The 26817-nt window shown below is 32.8% G+C and overlaps 5 protein-coding genes across 5 annotated transcripts; 3 read left to right on the top strand and 2 right to left on the bottom strand.

The window, feature by feature from the left end:
• Positions 1-604: 604 nt before the first annotated feature.
• On the top strand, positions 605-5557 carry LOC102622810 (AT-hook motif nuclear-localized protein 3). The gene is made up of 5 exons (XM_006490187.4): positions 605-1630; positions 2929-2996; positions 3788-3919; positions 4470-4631; positions 4866-5557. Exons 1-5 carry the CDS (start codon positions 1237-1239, stop codon positions 5163-5165), a joined length of 1056 nt encoding a protein of 351 aa, XP_006490250.2. The 5' UTR covers positions 605-1236; the 3' UTR covers positions 5166-5557.
• Positions 5558-6187: 630 nt separating this feature from the next.
• On the bottom strand, positions 6188-7603 carry LOC112495610 (uncharacterized). The gene has a single exon (XM_025092228.2). It carries the CDS (start codon positions 6864-6866, stop codon positions 6450-6452), a length of 417 nt encoding a protein of 138 aa, XP_024947996.2. The 5' UTR covers positions 6867-7603; the 3' UTR covers positions 6188-6449.
• Positions 7604-8326: 723 nt separating this feature from the next.
• Positions 8327-9915, bottom strand: LOC102622504 (probable rRNA-processing protein EBP2 homolog). The gene is made up of 2 exons (XM_006490186.4): positions 9794-9915; positions 8327-9399 (listed from the first exon to the last, which is right to left on the bottom strand). Exon 2 carries the CDS (start codon positions 9387-9389, stop codon positions 8487-8489), a length of 903 nt encoding a protein of 300 aa, XP_006490249.2. The 5' UTR covers positions 9390-9399; positions 9794-9915; the 3' UTR covers positions 8327-8486.
• Positions 9916-17445: 7530 nt separating this feature from the next.
• LOC102622213 (enolase-like) lies at positions 17446-21481 on the top strand. Its single transcript, XM_006490185.4, has 17 exons — positions 17446-17607; positions 17738-17801; positions 18136-18200; positions 18294-18341; positions 18449-18535; positions 18637-18717; positions 18788-18889; positions 18979-19059; positions 19163-19237; positions 19400-19462; positions 19575-19655; positions 19806-20000; positions 20081-20131; positions 20256-20344; positions 20428-20479; positions 20869-20925; positions 21089-21481. Exons 1-17 carry the CDS (start codon positions 17542-17544, stop codon positions 21167-21169), a joined length of 1338 nt encoding a protein of 445 aa, XP_006490248.2. The 5' UTR covers positions 17446-17541; the 3' UTR covers positions 21170-21481.
• Positions 21482-21885: 404 nt separating this feature from the next.
• On the top strand, positions 21886-25340 carry LOC112497627 (uncharacterized). Its single transcript, XM_052433138.1, has 4 exons — positions 21886-22057; positions 22489-24679; positions 24758-24851; positions 24945-25340. The coding sequence occupies exons 1-4, from the start codon at positions 22014-22016 to the stop codon at positions 24962-24964; spliced, it is 2349 nt and encodes a 782-aa protein (XP_052289098.1). The 5' UTR covers positions 21886-22013; the 3' UTR covers positions 24965-25340.
• Positions 25341-26817: the final 1477 nt, after the last annotated feature.

The raw sequence follows: 26817 nt of genomic DNA on the forward strand, positions 1-26817 counted from the left end.
ATTGCAACTTGATATTTTTGTCTTTGAACAACAAATCAATGAAAATCTGAACAAATAAGTCAAGAGTTTCAGTCTTTTCAATGTTTTCCATTGTGGAATTTGTGGGTTTAAGGATAATGTCTTTTAGAACAAGAAAAGCAGAAGCTGCAGAAGTGCTTTTCAGAGAAGTAGATTATGATTATTTTTTCTTTTCTTTTAGATTCATCAGAGAAGTAGATTTTGGTGCGTTTTGGCTTGTGCTAAATTGGAGAGCTGATCCCCTCAAAGGGAGAGAAACAAAAAATGGTAATCGTAGAGCTGATTAAAGTGGCATTAACTGTAGATTCTACAAAATAAAAGGGCATTTAATTTAAATTTGTGAATAGTCAACTTTAATTACACCGAAAAGACAAAGAAGGTGTCAGTGGTTGGAAAATTGGCATGCCTCTAACGTTAGCTTTACAGCTTTAAATTATTTCTTTTTTGCTTTAAACAAATATATTGCCAATTTTAAAATTAAAAAAAAAAGCTTTTTCTTTTCCCAAATTTCTTTATTTTTTTATTTCAAATTTCTCATCTCTCCCATTTATTAATTGACCTTTATTAAATTTCCAAGACGGACGTGAACCATTTTCTTAACCAAAATTCATACTTTGAATTTTGTAATTAAAATATTAATTATAAATTAAATTCCTCAATAATTAATTCATATATGTATATTAATTATTATTATTTTATTTTTCCATTTTTTCTACTTTATTTATTTCTCCTCCTTTTCCTGCAAAACCCTAAATTCATCTCTCCTGAACAAATTCAGTAATCTCACAAAAAAATTTCTTCATTTCTTGCAAGTTCATTATTTTTTTTGGTCAAATTTTTAGTCAACATTCAAGCTCTGTGCATTTTCTACAATGGTGGAGATTTAAGCCACAGAATTGTATATGTATAACTGTATTTTGTGATCTTTCAGTCTCAAACAAGTTTTTTTTTTTGTATTAATTTCTTTAAAAATTTTTAAGGTGGTTCTCTTAATTTATGTTGTATAATTATTTCAGTTTGTATTTCAGCTAATTTTTGCAAAAAAGTTTAAATTTTTTTGGTTAATTACTGTTGTAAAATAAACCCTTAGTTGTTCTAGTGTTTTTGCTCACCAAAAGCCTTTTTTTTTTTTTAATGCTTAGTATTTTATAATTCTTGGGTTTTAAGGGTTTTAGAGGCTGATAATTTTTTTGGGATTTTTAGTTTCTTGATCTATGAATGGAGGCAAAAGAAGAGAATAATATAACTTCAGGGGTGTCAGTAAAAGTAAATGAAGCTACAGATGGCTTCCAAACGGCTCCTAGAACTGAAAATCCGGTCCCATTTCCGGCGCCGGCTGTAACATCAGCTGCCGAGGTTTCTCCGGCACCGGTAAGCACGGCAGTACCAACCCTGGTTACGGGCCCGGGGACAGGCACAGGCACTGAGGGGAAGAAGAAGAGAGGAAGGCCTAGAAAGTATGGCCCAGATGGGAAATTAACAACGGCATTGTCACCCATGCCGATTTCGGCATCGATTCCACTGACTGGAGAATATTCCGCTTGGAAACGGGGTAGAGGGCGGCCAGTTGATAACACAAAGAAGTCATATAAGTATGAACATGAAACCCCAGGTAAAGGGATTATTTTTTAATATATTCATTGAAATATATTCGAGGTTATAGATATTGTTGTCGTTTATATGTGTTTTAGATGCTACTGTTGCATTGGATGTCATGATCTGTTGCTATAACTAAGTTAAGTTAAAATTTTGTACAATTATTGAAAATCTCGAGGAGTTGGTTATGAAAAGCTAGGGGTGGGTGGTTGTTTGGTTATGTGGGGTGAGGTGTTGGTTCTGATTTTGAGTTTTATAGTTGAATTTTAAGAGGATATTTGTGGGGTTTGATCTTGGAGTGGGACCATTATATCTGATTCTTACCCATATCTTGAATTAATGGTTATTGTGAGATGGGGTTTGATTTGGTGATGATTCTGTAAAATGAGGGAATCTCTCTCTTCTGGCTGAAACACATGTCTTGCTGCCTTTCGTGATGGAAGGATTGCAGAGTCGTTTTAGAAAGGGAGGATTGTTAAAGTTGCTGCTGTTTTATATGCTCATTAGCTGATGTGACTGGTCCAAATCTAACTTAATTTAATTATAATAATTCTTAGACAAGCTGACCGTTCTAAGGAATTATTAGAATCATCAATTTGAGTTGCATGAGATATGCTATGAGAAATAAAATGAAAAAGAACACAGCTATTTATACGTAGAAATTGAATGAATTTCAGAAGTCCGTGGTCGAATATTAGAACAGGATCCTGGCAATGGCTGCCTTTGCTGTATTGTTCAAATATAAGAATGGGAAGTTAACGAAGATGTCTTAGGTGGAATGGGAATCATGGATCCAGTTGCTGCCGGGAAAAGGAACCTTGTGACAGCATTTCTGTAGTATTAAACTTAATTTTTTAAAACATTCGTGTGGAATTTCCCTATTTCTCTCCATCTCACTCTGTAGACTTCGTTTTCTTGGCATGAGAAATGCATACTTGTGTTATGAGAGATTAAACATCAGAACCTAATTGTGTGCTAATGTTCAATTATGTCAAAATTGTGGGGAAGAAAGTTGGGGCAGATAAGTTTTCTTGTTATATTATCATAGTGTTTTATTGAATAACCAATTAATCATTTGCTCAGTGATGGTCAATTTTTATGTTCTGTTCTGTTTGCTTAGGCATTTCACGGAAACTTGTAAGTACCTAGAGCGATGTTCTCTGTTTGATTGCTTGCTTGTTTTACAGTTAAATTATCTCAGGCATGGCACCTTGAATTTTGATTTGTATGTTTCAAGGATAATCATGCAAATGCAAACATGTGGTTCTTCCCTTTTTCTTATACTGATTTATTTTTGCAAATATTATTATGCAGGTGAGAAAATTGCATACTTTGTTGGTGCAAATTTCACACCCCATGTTCTCACTGTTAATGCTGGCGAGGTATGCCTTCAGCTATGTGTCTAGTAAAAGTTGGTGCAATCAGTGGGTTCTTACTATCATTGTGCTGTTGTATCCTGTTTCTTTGTCCTTCTATACTGGAGTTCTTAAGCACACCTTTATTGACTTTTGCTCTCTCTTATCTTAGTTTAAAAATTAAGCTTAAATAAAAGTAACAGTCTGTCACTTTTTTTAAAGCTTGCATAAAAACCCTGGTTTACTTGCTTGCGTATGATCTGCCTATGAAGCAGAGGACCTAAAACGTATTCTCATTTTATTTCGAGTGAGGGCCACGATAGTTAGGCCTTTGCTTGGAACTCTTTTATCTAGGAAAGAAAAGCTGAAAGCATGACAAGTAGTGAAACCAGTAGCATAATAGCTGCCGTATGTGCTGTATTTATTTCTATGCAAGGGAAATAAGACCCAAAAAAAGAAAATTGCATTTGCTCCAGTTTTCTAAACAGCAAAAATGTAGATGATTATAGATAAATCAGAAGTTTTTCACTTTGGTTATCCCTGGTGACTTTATTGTAATAACTTTATTTGATTATATATCAATATATATATATATATTAGACGGGTGCTTTCTTACTTGGATGCCTCCAGCAGAGAAATTTCATGCGAATTACTATTTTTTCTTCATAATGTATCATATCTGGAGTTAGGAAGTTTTATTAATCCTGTGGATTGAGAAATTCCTTTAAAATTTTTGTAGGACTGACTTGTAGCTTCTATTTTAGTTTTCTTTATTCTCTATTTCTGTAGATTTTAATTTTATTAGCTTTGTTATATAGGATGTTACAATGAAGGTTATGTCATTTTCCCAACAAGGATCTCGTGCTATATGCATTCTCTCTGCAAACGGTACAATTTCAAACGTTACACTTCGTCAGCCTACCTCTTCTGGGGGGACCCTGACGTATGAGGTGCGGTCCTTTTTCCTATTACTTTTCTTTGAAAATGTTTTGCTATATGAGGGACCAATGAATTTTCTTAAGATACAACACCAGAAATTGTGCTTGGTTAAAATGGCCATGCTAAAGCCCTAAAGAAGATACATTCTAGACTTTATGGTGTCATATGTGGTCCATGGACTTTGTTTTTGGCCATCACTGTAAGTGATTGTCAGTAGTTACTGTATATAAAAGCAATATGAAAGTATGAAACATATGTAAAAGAAACAATTAATTGTACTTTATATACACCAGTCAACTATGTGTGTAATATTTTATCAAAAAAAAAAAACTGTGTAATATTCTCTGTTTACTGCCCGTGAGTGATACATTTAACAAAAATTAAACAAGGACTTGGAATGTAAAATTATAGCGGCTAACATGCATCATATTCTTAAGTTTGAGCAATAGCATGCTACTTCTGACTTTCTGACCATTCAGCTTTTCATATTTGACTTTCTAAGAGCATAACTGCTGCTCTATTTCATGGCATCATCAATTCTTTTGTTACGACCTTTTTCAGGGTCGTTTTGAGATACTTTCCTTGTCTGGATCTTACATGCCCTCTGATAATGGAGGAACAAAGAGCAGATCTGGTGGGATGAGTGTCTCTTTGGCAGGCCCAGATGGTCGTGTTGTAGGGGGAGGACTGGCTGGCTTTCTGATAGCTGCCGGTCCTGTGCAGGTACCAATATCTCAATTATATGCTGTCAATATTGTTTTGATATTACCTAAGTAAAAATATTAAACAACCACTACATAGCAATATCATAATAAGTGATTATCTTATATTATGAGTAAATGACAAACAAGACAAACACCTGCCTCTTATACACTCAAGTCATGTTTAGGCCTTTTGCCATTTGTAATTACTTGGTTTACAAGTGTATTCATTTCTGAATTGTTTTGATTATGTCAGGTTGTTGTGGGAAGTTTCCTGCCAGGTCACCAGCTGGAGCAGAAGCACAAGAAGCAGAGGACTGAGCTTGCACCAATTGTCACCCCCATATCTGTCAGCGTACTCTCTGCAGAAGAAATCAAGGGGGGATACAGTGGAATAAAGCCAATTGTCACATCTTCTGCGATTTTCCCTGGAGACAATTCAGCTTCCTTGAACACTATGCACGGTTCAAGGACCTTGTCTTTTGACAATAAAACATCTTCCCTTGATGATGATTCGAAAGGTCCCGGCCAATCGAACTGTGAAGTCTCCTGTTGATCATGTTGCAAGTCTGTATACTTGCTGTGACTTCAGTGTCTTTCTGCAGACACGACTTCGTTTAGGTTCTCCCGACTTGTCAGAAACCAAATTAAACCCCAACGGCCATCTATTAGGGGCAAATAGGGTTTAGTGCTATGCTGTTTTTAACCTAGAATTGTACCCTTCTTAGGCTTAGGTAGGACTTCTAATTAGTAGGAGCATTCCGAGTCTGGTTGTTGTCATCGTGTATTTCCTAATGTTATCTTATTGGTGTAGCATTTCAAATGCATGTAATTGGTGTGTCATTCGGCTGATTTGATAGTTTGTATTCAAATATTCAGTTTTAATGGTGGATGTTTTGGTACTCTGTATCTGAAAAATTGATTTCATCTGGATGTTTTATTCATGAATGATTTTGAGTCTTGAAGCATTGCACTGTTTTGAAGCATCATGAAAAATTGCAGCACTCTTTTCCCAGAATGACCAATCAATCTAGATCGTTTTCAGAATTAACCATTTTGAGAAATTCATAAGAACTGGATTACCATTTTTCGCATTTTCACTTGCAACTATAATACTTTAGTATCAAAACCGGGGGTGACATTAACAATATTGACAATTGCAAGAGGATAGTGGGTGATGATAGATGGATCATTGCAACATGCTGTACTTAAAAGTCGATTGAAAAGCATGCACGCAGCCAAGAGAAAAACCAGAGCTTGAGAATTGAAAAGTATATACATCAGCATGTAGAACAGAAGAACCATATCCATTGGTTGGAAATAAAGAAAACCAAAGCAGAGATTAAAAGCATATACTGCCACTTCCAAGCATGCCCTTTGGACCATTTATTCCACTTGTTTGTTGCTTCGATTTGCCTCCTTATCCATGTGGACGAGAGCCCAAGTCAACTTTATAACTTTAAATGATATCAAACTTATAGTCTTTGTAAAATGTGTTTGCATTTTCCACACAACTAACTGCCCTCTAAAATAATATATCATTTGCAGCTTTTGAAAAAGAATATGAAAGATGTTTCACCAGATCAGAAAGCACTTCCAAACCACTTTTGAATAGACTAACAAGAGTACAAGACTTTGACTATATGAAAAAAAAATAATAATAAAAAAAACTCCTGACTGCAGCAATTATTAGTGAAAATACCCAAATAATTCTCATTAAAGCAACATCATAATCGCATATATACAGTAATCTGGGTTGCACAAGTAGCGTAACAGCCAAACAGTCTCTGAAATGGGTGGTCAAAAGTGAAGCCTAGTTGGTAGTGTAAAATATGCATGCTTAGACTAAACCATATGTCCTCAGTTTTTCTTCCTTCCATCCCCTGTTAACCTTCTCAATAAACTCTTCAAATCTTCTCCTCAACTCATCATCATCGTCTTTGCTTTCACTATTTTCAAAATTTCTTTCTTCTTCTTGATCATCGGCATGCTCTTCCTGGAGATCAGTTGACAATTCGCGGGCAGCCATTGACTTTTTGTTGCCATCAAATGAATGTATAGAGATTGTTTCCTGTTTGTTACTATATGCACATGAATTGATGCTCAGCACCGGGGCATGTTCTTCACTTTCTTGATCAAAGCCCGAGCTGTATTTGGACCCCATGAGAATCATAACAATGATCAAGTTGCAGAAACAGAAGATGAATATAGAGTTAGAAGCAGCTTCTGTGATCCAATCCACTGCTGAATCCAGCATTTTTTCTGTTCAAAAAAATTGCAAAGACGAAATATGAAGAAAGGTTGTGGAATTGAACTCTATGAGCAGAATGTGATGACACTAAGCGTTTTAAAGAGCCTTATATATTAATATAGTTGAAAAAAGTGTGCATGGGAAGCTCTTTGTAGCAGAAGTTCAAGGGGCTTGAAATTAAAATTGACGTGTAATGTGAAAGCTAATGGGTCAATAATATATGATATGCTTTGTTTAATCATTTTGATGTATCATATGCAATGAAAGAAGCTTCCGGCCAACTGGTGTGGACCTTTCTCTTCATTAATTTAATCAAAAGTCTAATGTACCATACGAAAGCATCACATGTCATCAAATTGCATCAACCATTTCTTAATTAATTTTACTTTTTCTTCCTTTTTTTTCCCGAAAACTTGATTACTGTCATTAGTAGCCTAAAATCTAATGGCTAAGAATAAATCAAGTGAGGACGTTGCTATCGCTTCTTTTGATTTTGTTTCACAAATTGTAAGAAAGAGCTGCTAAAAAATAAATGGGATGTGTGTTTCATGTCGATTTGCTCTATAAGTTGGAAAAATGTTCTGTCAAATATTATTCGGGTTCATATTTGGACAAAAAAAGATGCTAAAAGTTTGGTACAACAATAAGGAAATGAAAATTTGAAGCTGCTTGTAGTTCGAACCCCACAAAAGCATTGTGGGGGTATTTTTTTCCTCAATTAATTGAGTGAAGGTAGTCTTCTTTCTTACCCATGAGTGAAGAATAGACATCCCTCGAATATTTGTGAGGGTTAAAATCTGAGCAGAACTCCATTAGCATTGATGTAAGTTAATCCTAGTAATAGTCTGATTTGTAAATATCAGTTATAGTCTCATATAATATAAGTTGTAATCTGAGCAATAATCTCATATAATAATAATAAAAAAATTTAAAGTTAGATATTGCTCAGTACTGGAGTTGACATCGATAAGTGATAATAATTTTATCAGTGAAGCACATTATATTGTGTATAGTATCCAATATTAAAAACACACTTAAAGTTACAAATTAACAAGCCTAAAATTAAACCCCACGTGTACAAATTACAGAGTCAACAGTTTAATTACGAATGGATTCGGTTTTTATTTGATTAATAGATCAGGTTTGTGAAAGGGGGTATGTGCATTCATCCAAAATCTAACTCAAGAGGAAAAAAAAATGTGACCATGCGTCTCTATATATATGAATCTGTCCTAATTATGATAGCTTATTAGGAAAAAACAAAAGAATCAGAACACTAATGATAGTTGAAGCCAAAAAGAAAGAAGGCTAATCAATGTTAACCGCTAGTGCAGCATTGCACGGCCAAATATAACAGGGGATAATTGCTAGCTCCATCTAACAATAATTCTGAAATAAAATGCACGGATAACCAGCAAGAACAATCAAATGCCAAGTTTAGACTGGCAGAATTGTGACTGGCAGACTGGCAGAATTGTGACTGACTAAGATTAATCAAACAGAATAACATTAAGCAACTAGCAATTTTCCTTTAAGGACAAACACTGCAAGTATCTAGCACATAAAAGATTACATAGACCAAAAGAACCAAAATTTCCCAACAGGCTACAACAAGCAGAACCCGTATTACCTCTTCCTTCTCTTATTTCCAGCACCATCACCTTTACTGAAGCCTCTTAAATCATCAGTGGTATCAGATGTGTTTTGTTTCTTCATACTTTTCTTCCCTCCAAAGCCAAACTTGGAATTTCTAAAATCTCTATTCTTCTTCTTTTTTCCCTTTCCACTATCACCACCACCACTTTTTCTTGCCTTCCCACCAGACCGATCTCCTGGAGACACCCCTGGTCTCTTCTTATTTGACCTCTCAAATGACTTCCCACCTTCAAAGGCCAAATCCAATTCACCCTTGTCGACTTCCCCGGCAAACCCACTTTGTTGCCTCTGCTTCCTCCACTTCTTAACAGATTCTATTTCCTCTTTTTTCTGCTTCGCTCTCTCCTTTGTCTTTTGGACCTGAATCTCTTTAGCTAGTTTCTTAGCCTCTCTAGCCTTCTTTCTCTCCGCAGCCTCCTCAATCTCTTTCTGCTCAGACAAAAGTCGGCGCTTCACCTTTTCCATGTGAGCATCCGACTTAACCATCTCTGCATAATAATCAGCCGGTCTAAGAAAAGGCAGCCCCATCGATTGAAGCTTCTCAAAGGCCTGCCTTGTCCCCTCTAATGCCTGTGTATAGAAAGAAGCCTCCCTTTTCAGATCATCATTCACATCCACCTCTTGCTCTTGATCAATATCAATGGTAAGCTTATGTATCCACCCAGCATTTTCCGGCCAACTAATATCTTGAAGTTTCTCCTCAAGACCATCTCTGTTGTACACGGCCTGTTTTGAAGGCTCGGCCAATTTCACATCTTCCTCCCCTTCTGAATCTGATTCAGATTCAGAAACTTCCTCATTGAGCTCACTCACATCTTCATCTTCAAATCCATCCTCATCAGAAAAGGTTGATTCTTTACGAGCAAGCCCCATTATAACAAACCTGTCAAAAAGAAAAATTAAAAGAAACAATATCAACACCTGGACCCTCAAGAGCTCAAGATTATTCAACTCTAGCATTGCTTCCTTAGGGAAATTTCTAAGAAAAAATCCATCTATTTATTAGCACATAAGCCATTAAACTCCTAATATCAACAACTCACCTAAACATATAGCATCCTGCACTGACAAATGAGTTAAATTTTTTTATCCCAGAAAGAGACGAAATTTAGCTCTCTATTTGGCTCCCGACAAACCGATTAAAAGAATAGAAACATAATTATCAATAAAATCTCAAGATATTCGTTAACTGTTCTCTTAGGTCTAGACTAAATAATGAGTTGAAATTAGTATAAAATAAATAAAGCAGAAATTGCGAGGAAACAAAAAATTAACACCTTTTTGATGCGGCTCCTGAAGACTGAAAACAAAACCTCTGCAAAACCCTAGCTAAACTTTGCTATAATACAGCCGCTTTTTATTTTTATTTATTTTTATTTGTGCATACAACCGGCCACCTAGAGTAACGGTTATACAAGTAAATATAAGGGAAAATACTAAAGGTAATTATCATATATTTACCCTTATTTCAAGCAAATATCAAACTAATCCAATCAAACTAGAAAGCTACCAAAGACCCCCTCAACTTTACATGAAAATATACTTTTTTTATTTTTTTAATAACATGAAAATATACTTAAAATATGAGACCCCTATACTACTGGGAATAATATTTAAGTATCGGCTAATAAAGTTGATTGTAAATAATTAAATTATTTTAATATTACATTATAAATTTAACTATATTTTAGATAAAAATTATCATAATTTTTTTTTATAGTACAGTGTAGTTTGAATATCTGAATCCATAATTAATCATATTTATTTTCAAATAATTAGAACAAATCAATCCTAGAATACGCAAAATGACTCAAATATCTACCTACCAATCTAAAGATAGTTTTTATCCAACTATCGGATAATTATGAAACAATTATCTTGTTGATAGTCCATTATAATTAAATGTAAAATATTATTTTTTATTAATGATAGTTGCTAATATTAATATGTTATTATATACCCTATGACGAAATATTTGTATAGTAGACAAATATAAAGTTTCTAATCTTCTATAAGCTGTTTAAATAATACTCACAAACAACCTCTTGTGCAAATTAATTCATGCGAATATATATATGAAATTAATTACTTTATTTATTCCTTTATCTTTTATGGTTACATTTATTCACTATTTTCAAGTCACAACAATTTCTATAAATACTTAAAATGGACAATTACATATGTACTGTTAATTTTTGATCTATTGCTATTAGTGGTATTTGTGATTAATGATCTTATAACATTAAACTTTATTATATTGTTAATAGCCATAATTGTTAATCAATTTCAATTTGATTAAACTAAACTTATTTACTATACTTATTATCAACATTAGACGTCTATTATCAGATTAGGGATTTTGTTTTTTTGTCAACGTTTGTCGTTGCTTAATTTCTATGGATTGCAACGCAAAATTTAATCAAATTGCACATTTCAGATGTTAAAATCTCTAATACTTCTAATATTGGTCCTTAATTTGATCATGTTCTACTTTCCTATTGAATTCTAATTTTTTATGAATTTTTATGATGCTGAGTTTGATAGTATTTTGATTTCATATTGAATCTTACAACTATTCCAACTTGAAAAGAAAAAGTAAAAACTATTGTACGAATATGATAAGTCTTGCCTTTTTGGCTTTTCTTTCAATTCAATTAGGGATTTACTTAATTATTGATTGACTTGAATTAAATTACGATTGAATTGAGTAAAATGAAGGTGATAAGGGACATTATTTGATCATTTTTTCTGCACAAAATACTGTGGATCTTAACATTGTTCAGTTATGAAAAAAGAGTTTTATCTTCATGCTATATTTATTGTCTTAGAATGAAAAAATGACAACTTGCTCAAGCTGTGAAAGCTTGGTAAGGCTTCTTAAAAACCAGAAAAGTGAGGATGGCTACATGCACATATTGAGAATGACTGCATGGGTAAGGGAATTTGTATGCTAAGTGAAAGTTAAAAGTCTGATAATAGTCTCATTGCTTCTAGAATGATAAGTTTGTAATGGTGAAATGTTTAGGTTATATTGATGGGAATAAGCCCATGAACTGATGTAGTGATGGATACTGAATCGGAAAATGGCGTATCTAGCTCATGGAATATCTTGGAGGAAGTACAAAAAGTGATTCAAGACAACAAAGCAGACATCTTCGTAAAAATATTGAATGGCTTTAATTGTTTGCTTTCTAGGTATGGTTTATTTTTCTATTTTAGCAGGATGGCACCAATTCCTTGATTTAAGTTGCTTTTTTTTTTGGTGGGTTTTTCAACTGTTGTGGTATTGATATTCCTACATTTCAAATGCTTTGGTAATTAGTAATCTAGTCATTTTTAAGTATTTTGGCTACTTGAACAGTGTCTGGGTATGCTAATAAATTATAAGAATTGTCGAAACTATAATAAACAAATAAACAAGGCTTTATTTTGGATGCATTTTACTCATGAATGAATTTAATATGCTTATAAATTTTTGCCAGTTATTTTTAGGTGCTTAGTTTCTATTGCTTTTTATGAGTTTTTCATACGGATGCTATTTCATAATTTATATTATTCATGCAATCACGAATCAGTAGTGCTGAAATTTTATTCTTGTTTAGTTGGATGTATTCTCCTCTATCTTTATCGCCATGATCAATTTGTTGTTAAATGAAAGTAAACATAAAAGTTACAAAGAATGAGTATGCCATTTCATAATATTTTTTATATTCTGAATATTGCTGTTAAAAAATTCATAAAAAAATATGTTGTTAAAATTAGAATGTAGTTATGTGTTTATTTTATTTTTAAGTTTTAATTTTTCTATTAATATAATATATGACTGATCCTGCCTTAGAATTTAGACCATGCATTTGAAATTTGAATATTGTTTATTTTTTTGCAGCCCTTTTTTCTAATATCATTTGGTTTTTTTTTTAATGCAGAGACCCATGAAATCTAAATCTCAAATTAGCAGCAACATATGAAGTTTAATTTTGTATGATCAAACTTATTGATGTTAAAAGTTATAAATTGATTTAATTTTGTATTAGTTTATTAATATTAAAAGTTTTTAAAGAGTTATTTTCTTGTGAGTTTGTAAAATAATTTCTCAATAAAAGTGGTTTTAGGCTCTTCTTCCTTGGCAATTCTAGCTTTTTGTTTTTTTGAAAAGAAGAAGAAAACAATTCTAACTTTTTAGTAGTCCACATATCGGTTCACTATAGTCATTAACTGCTTAAGTGAAAGTCTTGTATTGAAATTTTTTTATTTCATTAATCTTTAAGTACATTGGACAAAATAATAGGACACTATAATTTTATTTGTAAATAAATGCCAACAAATTTAAGAATAAAGGACCATTTGAAAAACATAAGTTAATTAAACATGTAAAATCATGTTAAAAAATGTTGGTTGTTACTGTAGTGTTAGATTTTCATAATGTCAGTGGCTATAATAAACTTCTAAAAATTATTTTAGCTAAATCTTGAAAATTAAAGAACTTATTTTATAAATTTAAAATTATATATATATATATATATATATATATATCATTATATATACTTTTTATGCAAATGATATACATGCTTAAAAACGAAAAAGAAGGATACTCATTTTAAAAATAACATGTTGTTAAAAAATCTCATGAGGTAAGATCGCAATAATGATCATTGTAAGAGTAAAAAAAAAATAATAATAGTGATAATAATTTAAGTATAATATAATATTCATAATTAATGACGTAAATTTTTTGTTACAGTAATGATAAACTAAGAAAACTAATTTGAAAAGAAAATAGAGAGGTAAAATTTTAATTTGAATTGAAAAAATCTTAATTCTTGATTTATTTTAGTTCAAAGATAAATAAATATAATTAAGTGAATGATAAAATGGACAAAAAGTTCTTAATGATCAAAAGTTAACTCTAAATAAATTCAAGTTCAAAAAATCTCGTGAAGTCAACGGAGCCCAGAAAAGAAAAGGCAAAAGAAAATTCAATATAAATAGATTCAAATTCATGATCAAATCTCCTAAAGGAATAAATAATGGTTTTAACTAAAAAACAAAAATCAATGCCTTAAGTTTTGTTACTTGTAGAAATCAATTGTATAATCAAATTTTTTTAAAGAATATCTTAGTAATCTAAAAGGGTACAAAAATAGCGCTAAACACAAACATATACATTTTTATTATATTCAACTATAAATCTCATGAGGCATGATAGTAATAATAATAATTGTAGTAACATTATAAATAAATAATAGTAGTAGAAGAAATACAAATAAAATAATAATACTACTTATAATAACGTAAATTTTTTGTTGAAGTCATGAGAAACTAAAGAAACTATTTTGAAAAGAAAATAGAGCGGTAAAAATTTTATATGAATTAATTTTTTATGAATTTTTTAAAATATAAATGATTAGAATTAATTGAAATGATAAAATGAGCTATCCTAAATAAATAAATAAGTTTCAGCACAAATAGATTAAATAAACTTCAATTTTGTAAGTTAAAATAAATATATATAATTAATTGAACGTTAAAATGGGCAAAACGTTTACAAAAATCAGAAGTTAAGTATAAATAAATTTAAGTTTAAGAAATCTCATGAAGTCAATTGATTGCAAAATGAAAAAAAAAAGAAGAAGAAGATAATTCAATACAAATAGATTAAGAAATTTTTAATTTTTGTAAGTTTAAATATTTTTATAACTTATGTTGTCGCAACTTCTAAAATAACTTTTTTGAGAAGCATAGCAAGCGCATGCACTCTTACATGTTATTTTTTATTTACTGTCAAAGTTTCCAAAAATTAAAGAAATTATTTTAAAAAGTAAAGAGAAAGAAGAAAATAAATCCATTAATTCATTTTAATGATTACTAAAAATAATCAATTAAAATAATTAAATGAGACTAAATATGTATAAAAACTAAAAGCTCAATTATATATACAATCAAGTTCAATGGATCTCATGAAATAATGAAAAAAAAAAGGGGACTTAGATTATGGACCCAAAATATTAGAAAAGATTAAGGGGTTGTAATAAAGATTTTTACAATATTATATGGTAAGTTAATATTTACTAAAATACTAAGGGGTCCAAAATAACTCACCTTGTTAATGTTATTGTTTTTCGTAACAAGTAAATTTGGTATTTAACTCAAATAATTGGAATCTTATCAAGTTGATTGGAATACTAAACGCAAAACTAGTGGAATAATAGCTGAAATATATAAATACATATATGAGAAAGTATAACCTAAATTAAGAACTTACCTAACTAAAAATAAAAATACAAAAAAAAAATTTGGTAACTAACCCAAATAAGTGGAATCTCACTAAGTTAATGGGAATATTCAACACAAAACAAGAAGAATAATTAGCTGAAATGTAGGAACCAATAAGAGAGAAAGTGTAACGAAAATTAAGAATTTATTCAATAGGAAATGAAAATTACTTGGAATCTAACTTAAAATATTAGTGCTTAACGAATTTAGGATGAACATCAAATACAAAACTAGTGACTAATAAGTTGAAACATGTAAACCTATAAATAAAAAAACTTAAACAAAATTAGAAATTAATTTAACAAAAAAAAGTACTTTTTGGTGTTTAACCCAAATAACTGAAATATTACGAAGTTAATTAGAATATTGAACGCAAAACTAATGGAATAATAGTTGAAACATATAAACACATATGTGAGAAAGAATAACATGAATTAGAGACTTACCTAACCAAAAACAAAATTATTAATAATAAATTTGGTAACTAACCCAAATAATTGAAATCTCACTAAATTAATGGAAATAATCAACACAAAACTAGAGGAATTGTTGGTTGAAACACATGAACCAATAAGAGAGAGAAAATATAATGAAAATTAGGAACTCATCCAACGGTTAATAAGAGTACTTGAAATATAACTTAAAATATTAGTTTTAACGAATTCAGTAAGAATGGTAAACACAAAACTAGTGACTAATAAGTTGAAATATGAGAACCTATAAATGAAAAGACTTAACCAAAATTAGAAACTAATTTAACCAAAAAAGTAATTTTAGTATTTAACCCAAATAACTGAAATCTTACGAAGTTAATTAGAATATTGAATGCAAAACTTATGGAATAATAGCTGAAGCATGCAAACACAAATGAGAGAAAGTATAACCCAAACTAGGGACTTGCCTAACCAACAATAAAATTACAAAAAAATGAATTTGTACCTAACTTAAATAAGTGAAATCTTACCAAGTTAATGGGAATACTCAACACAAGACTAGAGGAATAATTAACTGAAACACATGAACCAATTAGAGAGAAATCATAATGAAAATTAGAAATTCATTCAATAGAAAAATGAAAGTTACATGGAATTTAACCCAAAATATTGATATTTGACGAATTTTGTAGAAATATCAAATAAAAAATTAGCAGACTAATAAGTTGAAACATGTGAATATATAAATGAAAAATCTTAACCAAAATCATGAACTAATTTAATAAAAAAAGTTATTTTGGTATTTAACCCAAATAAATGAAATCTTACTAAGTTAATTAGAATATTGAATGCAAAACTAGTGGAATAATAATTGAAATATATAAACCCACAAGAGAGAAAATATAACTAAAATTAGGGACTTATTTAACCACAAATAAAATCATGAAAAGTAAAGTTGGTACTTAACCCAAATAATTGGAATCTGTCCAAGTTAATGGGAATATTTAACATAAAACTAGAGGAATAATTAAATGAAATATTTGAACCAATAAGAGAGAAAATGTAACGAAAATTAGGAACTTATCCAATGAGAAATAAAAGTTACTTGGAATCTAAACTAAAATATTGGTATTGAACGAACTTAGTAGGAATATCAAACACAAACCTAGTGGACTAATAATTCGAGATATGTGAACCTAAATATGAAAAAATTTAACCAAAATCAGGAACTAATCTAATAAAAAAAAAGTAGTTTTGGTATTTAACCAAAATAATTGAATACTTACCAAGTGAATTGAAATATTAAATGCAAAATTTGTGGAATAATAGTTGAAACATATAAATCAAAAAGGGAGAAAATGTAATCAAATTTAGGAACTCATTCAATGAGAGATGAATTTACTTGGAATCTAACCTAAAATATTCATATTTAACAAATTTAATAGGAATATTATACATAAAACTAGTGGATTGAGAAGTGAAAACAAATAAACCAATTATTGAGAAAGTTTAACAAAAATTAGGAGACATGTGAAATTAATTTGAAATGTCTATCAATATATTGATGGTTAACCAAAATAATTGAAATATAATATTTTACTCTTTTTTAACTTTCTTTTAAATTAAAAATATTTTTCTCACTCAAATATTGTTAATGTTAATTTTTTATAAATTTCCTTTTTTTAGTTTATTTTATTTTTTTACATTAAAAATAATTTTTTAAAAATTATTAGATGAACAACCGGTAAAATACCGGTTGTTCAAGTTTTTTTTTTTACTGTTGAAGCAGCTGCATTGCATACAGCGCCGTACTATACGATGACTCTGCAATGTGATACCATACAAAGAAGAGACTTGGGTGAGTAAAATTGAGGCTATTGACGGGCCGGGTGAGATCGGGGGTGTATAAACGAATCGGGCTTAATGAGTGTTCAAATAATAGCACTAAGCCCAAACCACAAAGAAGCCCAACTTAATCACTTAAGTGTTGAAATTGGTAATTAACACGTCTCACCCTCAAGGTTTTGAAAAAAAGCAAGCAAAGGGAGAGATTGCTTTTATTAACACGCATATCCCTTCAGTTCTAACTTCTACACTTTCGCTCCACTAGCGGCCCGCTATGTGCGTACAAGGTAAAGCCAATCACGAGCATCCACGTGACCCTCCCAATGCCAAAATGAACGGCAGAGATTCAATCACTCGGCGACGGACGCTTGCATGCTATTGCCACTAGACCTCGTTAAATGTACAACTCTCCAAACAAAGACGAGCCAGTTCGCTAGTAATCCTCGTTGAAGCAGCGAAGAAATAGAAAACAAATGGCGACGATCAACGCCGTCAAAGCTCGTCAGATCTTCGACAGTCGCGGAAATCCCACCGTTGAAGTAAGTGTTATTCCTTTTTTCGCCAATGTGATCGTTTATCTATCATAAAATAAGAGAAAAAAACAAGTACTCTTTTATTCTTTGATAACGATGATAATAATATATATGTACGAGGCAATTTTTTAAACAGGTTGATGTGAGTCTCTCTGATGGAACCTTGGCCAGGGCTGCCGTCCCAAGTGGTGCTTCAACTGGTATTTAAATAAATAATGATGACGGTTTTGATTGTTCTGTTGTGTTAGTATTGGACAATGAACATGGATGAATCAGTGACTGATTCAGTCACTCATACGATGGTCTTTCTTTTTCAGTTTTAGATTTAATAAATTATTGAGTAGAATGCCATAACTATAGAGGAAAGGAGTAATAGGTAATTTTGTAAGTTACAATATTGATCATCCAACAGATGAGTGCCACGACTTGAGATGAAAATATTGAAATATTACTTGGGAAGTCTACTGTTGTTTTACAGATAAATTTATAACTTGCTGTTTTCTTGTTTACGCTTGTCTGATTTAATCATAAAAGGTATCTACGAAGCATTAGAGTTGAGAGATGGGGGGTGGGATTACCATGGAAGGGGTGTTCTCAAGGTATTTGATTTATGCTTAAAAAAAAAAAAAAAAAAACTCTCGGTCTTAAGCTCTGTGCAGCCTAAGTAGATTATTTATGTTTGTTTTTTGCAGGCTGTGCAGAATGTGAACTCAATCATTGGTCCTGCCTTGGTCGGCAAGGTATTTTATGAAACTTCTACATTTGATATATTCTTTAAAGAATTCATAGTTAGATTGTAGCTAGCGATGCTTATGTTAGTATGTTGCTGTTGTTGTTGCATATACAGGACCCAACACAGCAGACTCAGATTGACAATTTCATGGTGCAACAGCTTGACGGTACAGTTAATGAATGGGGCTGGTGCAAACAGAAAGTATGTCATTCTTTCAATATTATTCTCCTGATTATGGCTTTCCGTGATGTTTCAATTTTTTAAGGATTAATGACATGTTGTTCTTCTTTTGATTTATTCAGCTTGGAGCTAATGCTATATTGGCAGTGTCACTTGCTGTTTGCAAAGCAGGTGCTATGGTGAAGAAGATCCCTCTTTACCAGGTATGCAAGCGGTTGGCTGATTTGTCAGATTTTATAGACATCCATTAAGCTTCTATCTCTTTACTTGCAGCACATTGCCAATCTTGCTGGAAACAAGACTCTGGTCTTGCCTGTTCCTGCTTTTAATGTCATCAATGGAGGTTCACATGCAGGCAATAAGCTGGCAATGCAGGTAATGTTGCTCTAAGAACTTCTGTCACTATGTCAAAATCCCTTTTATAATTGAAGTTTTTACAATTTCCTTTTTTCCCTCGTCTTTAGGAGTTTATGATTCTCCCTATTGGGGCATCTACTTTCAAGGAAGCAATGAAGATGGGTGTTGAAGTGTACCATCATCTGAAGGTGTTTGTTCCGCTCTTTTCGCTTCTTCACTTTTGTGCTACTGTTTGAGGTGCATTATCTTCACGCATATCATGTGAAAGTTGCTACTTGTATGTTCTTGCAGGCTGTGATCAAGAAGAAGTACGGACAAGATGCCACAAATGTTGGTGATGAAGGGGGCTTTGCTCCGAACATACAGGTTTATAATTGGTCGTTTTATTTATTTATTTTTTCTTTTTTTTGGTTTAACCAGTAGTTACAATTACTTTCTAAGTAATTGTTTGTGATAAGTATGGAATTTCCTTTTAATATTATATGTGCGTTGACACTGGACTGAAGACTTACTATGTCTAATTTTCAGGAAAGCTATGAGGGCTTTGAACTGCTGAAGACTGCCATAGCAAAAGGTGGATACATTGGGAAGGTTAGTGTGATTTCCTCGTTATACCTCTCATATACAGAATCAAATCTTGCATTGCTTGACCTGTTCTATACATGGTGCTAGCTTGCTATCTGATTCTTGTCGTTGTTTGCAGATTGTGATTGGGATGGATGTTGCTGCTTCAGAATTTTATGACAGCAAGGATAAGACCTATGACTTGAACTTCAAGGAAGAGGTATTGATCTTACTTTTGTCAATGGTTTATATCCATTTTTTATTGCACGATGATATGCAAATTTTGACATTACTTCTGATTTTTTTTAGTGCATGCTGAAATATATGATTTTCTTATAATAGCTGAGAAAATGACTATTTCTTCATGCAGAACAATGATGGATCACAAAAAGTATCAGGAGACGGTTTGAAGAATGTGTACAGGTCATTCATATCTGACCATCCAATTGTGTCCATTGAAGATCCATTTGATCAGGATGACTGGGAGCACCATGCAGAGCTGACAGGTAAAATTGGAAGGCATGTGCAGATAGTTGGTGATGACCTCCTTGTCACAAATCCGAAGGTGATGACCTCTTTACTGTGGAACAAATATCTAATTAGCTGTCTTGCGAGATCTAACATAAAATATTATGGTTGCTGCAGCGTGTGGAGAAGGCTATTAAGGAGAAGACTTGTAATGCTCTTTTATTGAAGGTAGTACCAGCAGCCTTTGCCATCCTCAAGTGGATCTAGAATTTCTTTCTACATGATGTTTTGAGGTTTATTTATCTGTAGCTTTTGGATCACTGCAATTGACTTCCTATTTCTCACTGGGAAGGTAAACCAAATTGGTTCTGTAACTGAAAGTATTGAAGCTGTGAAAATGTCCAAACGTGCTGGTTGGGGTGTTATGGCAAGCCATAGAAGGTATGGCATGGTTTTGTTTTCTGGCACAAAAATTAATGGGATATACCATTTCATTATTTATGTGATTCTCTTGTTCAATGCAGTGGTGAAACTGAGGATACCTTCATAGCAGACCTTTCTGTTGGGTTGGCAACCGTAAGTGTTCTTTCCAAGTCAAGGGTGTGTTTCTTTGTTTTATCATTGAATTTATTTGGTTGGTTCAGAAACTCCACTTTCAAGATTGGTTTTTCAAGGGTGGACATGTGGGTTACTCTAATATGTTGTGTTCATGCTCAAAATTATATTTATATTTTGCGAAAAGTTTTTTTTATTATTATTATAAATACATTGGATTAATTAAAAATGAGTCTTAGGACATAACGTACCCTGAAGTAAGCTAATAGATATAGAGTGTGAAAAGCCTTTACTCTTCACATAAACTACCTTTTGAAGTGGCTTCAAGGTTTTTAGTTTTTCTGTAGGCATTTTAAAGTTTTCTGTTGCCCGAGCTAATTTGTCCCAATATTTGCTAATGTTTGAAACAGGGCCAAATTAAGACGGGAGCTCCTTGCAGATCAGAACGCCTTGCTAAGTACAATCAGGTATAAGCAATGTCTTGCTCTTTGCTCGAGAAGATATTTTTAGAGCTCCATCTCTTCATCTCCATCTTTGCACTTAAAACCATAGTAATCTGGTCTTGCATTCTATCTATGGGAGCTCAATATCCAGGAGTCATATACTCAACTATCATTTTCTGAATTGCAGCTCCTCAGGATAGAGGAAGAGCTTGGACCTGCAGCCATTTATGCTGGGACAAAGTTCAGGGCACCAGTGGAGCCATACTAAGCCATGACATTTATGTATTTTGAGTGCGAAGCATAAGGTGTTGTTCAAACCAATTGCAATTGGAAGCACTTATTTAGGGGTAAATGTTGACATCGCATTAAAGTAGGATCCATTATCTGCCTGTGACCAATGGCACTTCGACGTGTTTTTGGAGGTTGGAATGCTTTACTGGGAACAGTTTTCATAGATGAAATTCTAATATAGACATACACGTTTATAGCAATGCCTCAACCGTAACATTTCGTTGTATGTATCATCATGTTCGTGAGCCAACTTCAAATGTCGGTCGCATTTTTCTGGTAGATGGAAAATCAGTACCACATGCTTTCATGGATGATTATCTTTGAAGATGATGAACAGATTATGCTGATAAGAAATGTTAATATTGGAGCCGGATTTGATCTGAATTTTAGGGTTATTTTTACTTTCCTCCCTTGAGCTTTGGGTCTTTTGCACTTAAATGGCCAAGATTCATTTATTAGTAAAAACCCCCTTACGGAATGCAAACGGTAAATCTCATATGGTTAGTTATGGGCAATTTAGTAATTTAATTTGACAAGCTAACTTTTTCACATTTTAGTTGACATGAGCCCAGTGAATTGTCAAATCATTGTGAAAAAAATCGTGCCTTGTGATAATTGCTATAAATAAAAAATTGTAAAAAAATCAAAGCTTAAAAACTTTTTCTCTTTTCTCTGAAACTGCACGTTTCTCTTTCATGAAGCTGAGTTTCATGAAGCTCAGACGACGAAAGCTCTGTTGAGAAGGCAAATTTTTTTTTAATTTCTAGCAAAGCAGTATCTATTATTTGGGTGAAGTGAAGAAGAAATACTAAATCCGCATCATGTCCCGCTCTGAATTTCACCGATGCTCGAAAGATTTGAATCGGTATGTTGAAATTAATTATAGGTTAGTTTTGAATCAAGCTTTTTTTTTTTGCTCCATTTAGAGCGTATTGATATTATGGTGAGTTGTTTGTAAATGTCAAGTTTATGCTTCATTATTTGTTCATTGACACATCTTTGATAATGTTTATGGAACTATGAAACATAAAACCGAGAATAAATTTTCCAACGCCATTTTGGGTATTTTGCAAGCATATGGTTTTAGCTTATGTTACGGTTGATTATGCATTTGCAAGCATATGGTAATATTCATTATGTAATTTTTAAAGTGAGTTTTAATAAGCTTGAAATAGATGATGTGCTGCATTTTTGTGCTACTACCAGTCAACTACACTTTGCATTTTCTATTTACTAAATTTTAGCTTTTTCTTTAACATTAATAGCATTTATTTATGTTGTTTTATTGCATTACAGTGTTGTGCATTATGATGTTGAAGCAGTAGTTGATGGCAAGGTGACTGAGATAACTCCTGAAAATCAGTTTTCTGTCAACCTCAATGCCGATCCTGAAATTAATTGGAATGAACTAGATGATGTTGAAGAAATTAACAACGAGAATAATATGACGCAATTCAGTATTCGGAGTGGTTATTTACTCGAAGATGATATGACAGTACACTTTAGCTCTGAGAATTCTGGGAAAAATGGCAAAGGTTCAACTGACACAATTTATACTTCTAAATCAGATGGTGAAGAAAGTGATGAAGAGAATGCAAGATCAGATGGTGAAGAAAGTGACTATGTTCTTGATGATTATCAGTCAGGTGATGAGACTGGTGATGAATTTGATTCGTTTGATGAGGAAATTGCTGCTTGTGTGAGATATGACACCAATTCAGGTGGATTTGAGTTCACACAAGATGGAGATAACCTTGTTCTACGGCCTGGTCAGTTGTTTGTAGATGTTTATGAGTTTAGGAAGGTGTTGAGGGTATATGCCATCAGAAATGGCTTCAGATTGTATAGACTTAAAAATGAAAAAGCCAGAGTGACAGCTAGATGTGCTAAGTCAGGATGTACATGGAGAATTCATGCTAGTCCAAACTGGAACAGCAACTCATTTCAAATTAAGACCCTATGTGATGTTCATACATGTGGTGGGATTGATGATGATAACAGAGAAGCTACTTCAACCTGGATTGCAGCCACTTATCTTCATATCTTCAAGTCAACTCCCGAAGTCAGTGTCAAGTTAATAGCAGCTGAGCTTTTGAAAAAGTATGGCATTGAGTGCAGTGTGCATAGGTTATACAGAGCAAAACAAAAAGCACTTGAGTTACTTGGCCAAGATCACAAGAAAAGTTACAGCAAACTGAGTAGATACCAACAAGCTTTGATAAAGTATAACCCTGGATCCACAGTAGCTATTGAGAGGGAATTGAATGGAGATACAGCTCACCCAGTATTTAAAAGATTTTTCATGATGCTTGATGCAAGTAGGAGAGGTTTTTTTGAAGGCTGTAGACAGTTTGTAGGGGTTGATGGCTGCCATCTAAAAGGGCCATATAAAGGAGTTTTATTGACTGCAGTTGGGATTGATGCTAATTATGGTATATATCCACTAGCCTTATGTGTAGTAGAGAGTGAAAACACTTACTCTTGGGAGTTTTTCATGGAAAAGCTATATGACCAGATTGGTTGTAATGGTGGACAAGGCCTATGTTTCATGAGTGATCGACAAAAAGGAGTGATCAATGCAATTGATAGAGTGTTTCCTAATGCAATCAAAAGATACTGTTGTAGGCATATTTATGCCAATTTCAAGCAAAAGTTTCCTGGCACTTTGTTGAAAAAGGTCTTTTGGAAGGCATGTAGAAGTCCAAACTACTCAGAATTCAGTGAAAGCATTGAGGAATTGAAGAAAATCAGCGATGCAGCTCACCGGTGGCTCATGAACATTCCAACTGTATATTGGGCTAAACACACTTTTCCTAACCACACCAAGTGCAATCATGTGACCAATAACATGACTGAATCATTCAATAACTGGATTAACAGTTTTAGAGGCATGCCTATTGTTAGGATGCTCGAAGAGATAAGGAGAAAGATTATGAAACTCATTCATAAAAGGAATGAGGATGCAAAGAAATGGAATGGACATCTACCACCTCTTGTTAGGAGAAAGATTGTGGAAGCAAGAGCTGCAGCGAGAGGTTTAACAGTGATATTTGGTCATGAAAACACCTTCGAAGTGATGGAAGATCTCTGTAAAGTATTCGTAGTAGATTTAGGTAAAAAAACTTGTAATTGTGGGGAATGGCAGATATCCGGCTTACCTTGTAAGCATAGTATTTGTTCCATTGATGCAAAAAGGCTCAACATTGAAGATTATATCCATAATTATCTGAAATGTCCAGCTTTTATCAACACCTACAAGTATCAATACTTTCCTTTACCTGATGAGAAGATGTGGCCACTGGTTCTACATGATAATTTGCAGCCACCTATAATTATCAAGTCTGTTGGCCGGCCACAGATCAAGAGGAGGAAAGAAGCTAATGAACCAGCTACATTCAAGAGGAGTTCAAGTGTCAAATGTTCTAAGTGTGAGCATTGGGGTCATAACAAGAGAACCTGCAAAAGAACAAAAGTATCTAGCAAACAGGTTAATTATCATCTCTCTTTCATTTAGTAGTTAAATTTAATTAATTTAATTGCTTATGATGTAATGGGTGTGGCATAGGTTGTGAATGGTGAAGGCACTTCTAATTCTAATCAGCCTATAACTCAAAGGGTTGCTTGCAGTGCACTATCTCAGCATACTGTCCATGACAATGGTGAGTTTTATTCACGATTCTTTAAATAATTTTAGTAATCATCATCTATTTTTTTTAATTTTCATATGTAAGTGTTTGTTTTATTCATGCCAGGACATGTTACTCAAGAATGAAACCATTAAAGTGATAGCATCCAGCATGAGAAGCAGATCAAGACTATTCCCACTAACTAATTTTTTGAAGGGATCAAATGATACAACATCTTGTCATGGGCAGAAGAATGGAGCTGGTGTATCATCTTTTACTCAGACTGACTATAGGTTTGAGCCTTTTGTTATTTTGTTTTTTGTACATGATATTATTGTGATGCCAAAGACAAGTAATATGATAAGCTTGCTTGGTTAATACCTGCAAATTATACATGAGTTTACCAGAAACTATTTATATTCAACTGCTTCATGCTTTGTGACAGCTACTTGAATGTAACTATGTATGATACTGCTTAAGAATTTTAATGCTGGAATGCAATTAATGGATTCTCTTCTCACTCGTTCTGGATTGGTTTGCTTGTTGCTGTTAAAGTTTAACTCACAAGTTAATTTTGCTACTGTTAATAGATATTATTATAACTAAAGTATTGTAATCCCTTTAATTTTTAGCTATATGTGCAGAATGCTTATGTTAAGTTATTACATAGGAAATGCAGTATTGAAGACTAGGCCATATGCTCAAATCAAACAGGATACTTCACATTATATACACTTAGTTAGCAAAGATAAGCATTCTGAAAATAGAGCATTACAAGTTCATTAAATTTTCATCTTATCATTACTCATTCCAGTAGTTAGAGTACAACTTATTACAAAATTCATGCTAGTAATTTAGGTTAATCACTTCAGGAAAATAACCACAAGAACACTCAGTAAAAAAAAAAAGGCATTCAAACAGAGCACAGCCTTCAGCAGCCCACATATCACCCCACCTTGTTTGGTTTTCTTTGAAGTGAGTTTATGCACATCACTTAAGTCTTGGTCACAAACATTTTGAGTTTGATAAGTTTTTTTCAGTATAATCTTCACTTCATTCAGGGCACTTAGTATTTCTTCAAGTTCTACCTGCACTTGTTGTTGTGCTATTGTAAAACTTCTATGACCTTCAAAGAATGCACCATTGTCGAAATCACTTGGTTCTGGACACCACCACTGGAAAAAGTCACAGGCATCATAAGGACAGTTGTAGAATAGCTTGTTTGGATTATCTTCAGTCTCTGAAATTCGAATAGCAGCACGTACTCTGCAATCGCATTTCAAGTTCCTGAACTTGATCAGATTTCCATTAACTTGACTCCTCCATTTCATACTGCCTTTATTATATCTATTCTTCTTGTTAGTTACTGCACTTGAGCCCTCTGAATCCATGTTGTTGAGATTGAAAGATTGAGAGAAATGTAGTTGAGTTTGCAAAGTGTTAAGAAGAGGTAGAGATGCTTGTGAACAAAGCTCTGTATTTAAGCCTTTAAATAGGCAAATCTGTGGCAATGTGACCGTTGGGATCCAACGGTCAAATTGCAACAGTGAAAATTACCCAAATAGAATTATCATTTTATTTGTTGAATGCAATTGTAAATAACCCAATTTAAAGGGGTATAATGGTAATATTATGGTTGTTATAGTTTTCGCGCCAAATGTATAGCATGTTCAGTCTTGAAAATCCAATTGGGGGTATTTCAGTCTTTTTGAATTCAACTAACAGTCAACTACAAAATTAACTGACGGTAGGGGAGTCTTTACTAATAAATGGATCTTGACCATCTAAGTGCAAAAAGCCCAAAGCTGAGGGGAGGAAAGTAAAAATAACCCCTGAATTTTATGTAAGATCATCAACGGCAACTCAAATTCACAAAAGCCCCTGTTCCTCACAATTCTGTTCATGGCATCACTTTTGCACATTCACGTATCAGAATTCTCATGACATATTTATCAATGATCCTGCAATTATTCAGTGAAATGAGTATGACCTTTCTTCA

The sequence above is a fragment of the Citrus sinensis genome, chromosome 9 (genome assembly GCF_022201045.2).
Source record: "Citrus sinensis cultivar Valencia sweet orange chromosome 9, DVS_A1.0, whole genome shotgun sequence".
In the NCBI taxonomy this organism is placed as follows: domain Eukaryota; kingdom Viridiplantae; phylum Streptophyta; class Magnoliopsida; order Sapindales; family Rutaceae; genus Citrus; species Citrus sinensis.

What these genes read in the sequence shown, in the direction of transcription:
- LOC102622810 (XM_006490187.4), top strand. Translation starts at nt 1,237, where the DNA reads ATGGAGGCAAAAGAAGAGAATAATATAACTTCAGGGGTGTCAGTAAAA. An exon ending in GGGGGACCCTGACGTATGAG is followed by an intron (nt 3,920 to 4,469) that starts GTGCGGTCCTTT and finishes GACCTTTTTCAG; the next exon opens with GGTCGTTTTGAGATACTTTC. An exon ending in TAGCTGCCGGTCCTGTGCAG is followed by an intron (nt 4,632 to 4,865) that starts GTACCAATATCT and finishes TGATTATGTCAG; the next exon opens with GTTGTTGTGGGAAGTTTCCT.
- LOC112495610 (XM_025092228.2), bottom strand. Translation starts at nt 6,866, where the DNA reads ATGCTGGATTCAGCAGTGGATTGGATCACAGAAGCTGCTTCTAACTCT.
- LOC102622504 (XM_006490186.4), bottom strand. Translation starts at nt 9,389, where the DNA reads ATGGGGCTTGCTCGTAAAGAATCAACCTTTTCTGATGAGGATGGATTT.
- LOC102622213 (XM_006490185.4), top strand. Translation starts at nt 17,542, where the DNA reads ATGGCGACGATCAACGCCGTCAAAGCTCGTCAGATCTTCGACAGTCGC. An exon ending in TTTCTGTTGGGTTGGCAACC is followed by an intron (nt 20,480 to 20,868) that starts GTAAGTGTTCTT and finishes TGTTTGAAACAG; the next exon opens with GGCCAAATTAAGACGGGAGC. An exon ending in GCCTTGCTAAGTACAATCAG is followed by an intron (nt 20,926 to 21,088) that starts GTATAAGCAATG and finishes TCTGAATTGCAG; the next exon opens with CTCCTCAGGATAGAGGAAGA.
- LOC112497627 (XM_052433138.1), top strand. Translation starts at nt 22,014, where the DNA reads ATGTCCCGCTCTGAATTTCACCGATGCTCGAAAGATTTGAATCG. An exon ending in TGCTCGAAAGATTTGAATCG is followed by an intron (nt 22,058 to 22,488) that starts GTATGTTGAAAT and finishes ATTGCATTACAG; the next exon opens with TGTTGTGCATTATGATGTTG. An exon ending in GCATACTGTCCATGACAATG is followed by an intron (nt 24,852 to 24,944) that starts GTGAGTTTTATT and finishes TATTCATGCCAG; the next exon opens with GACATGTTACTCAAGAATGA.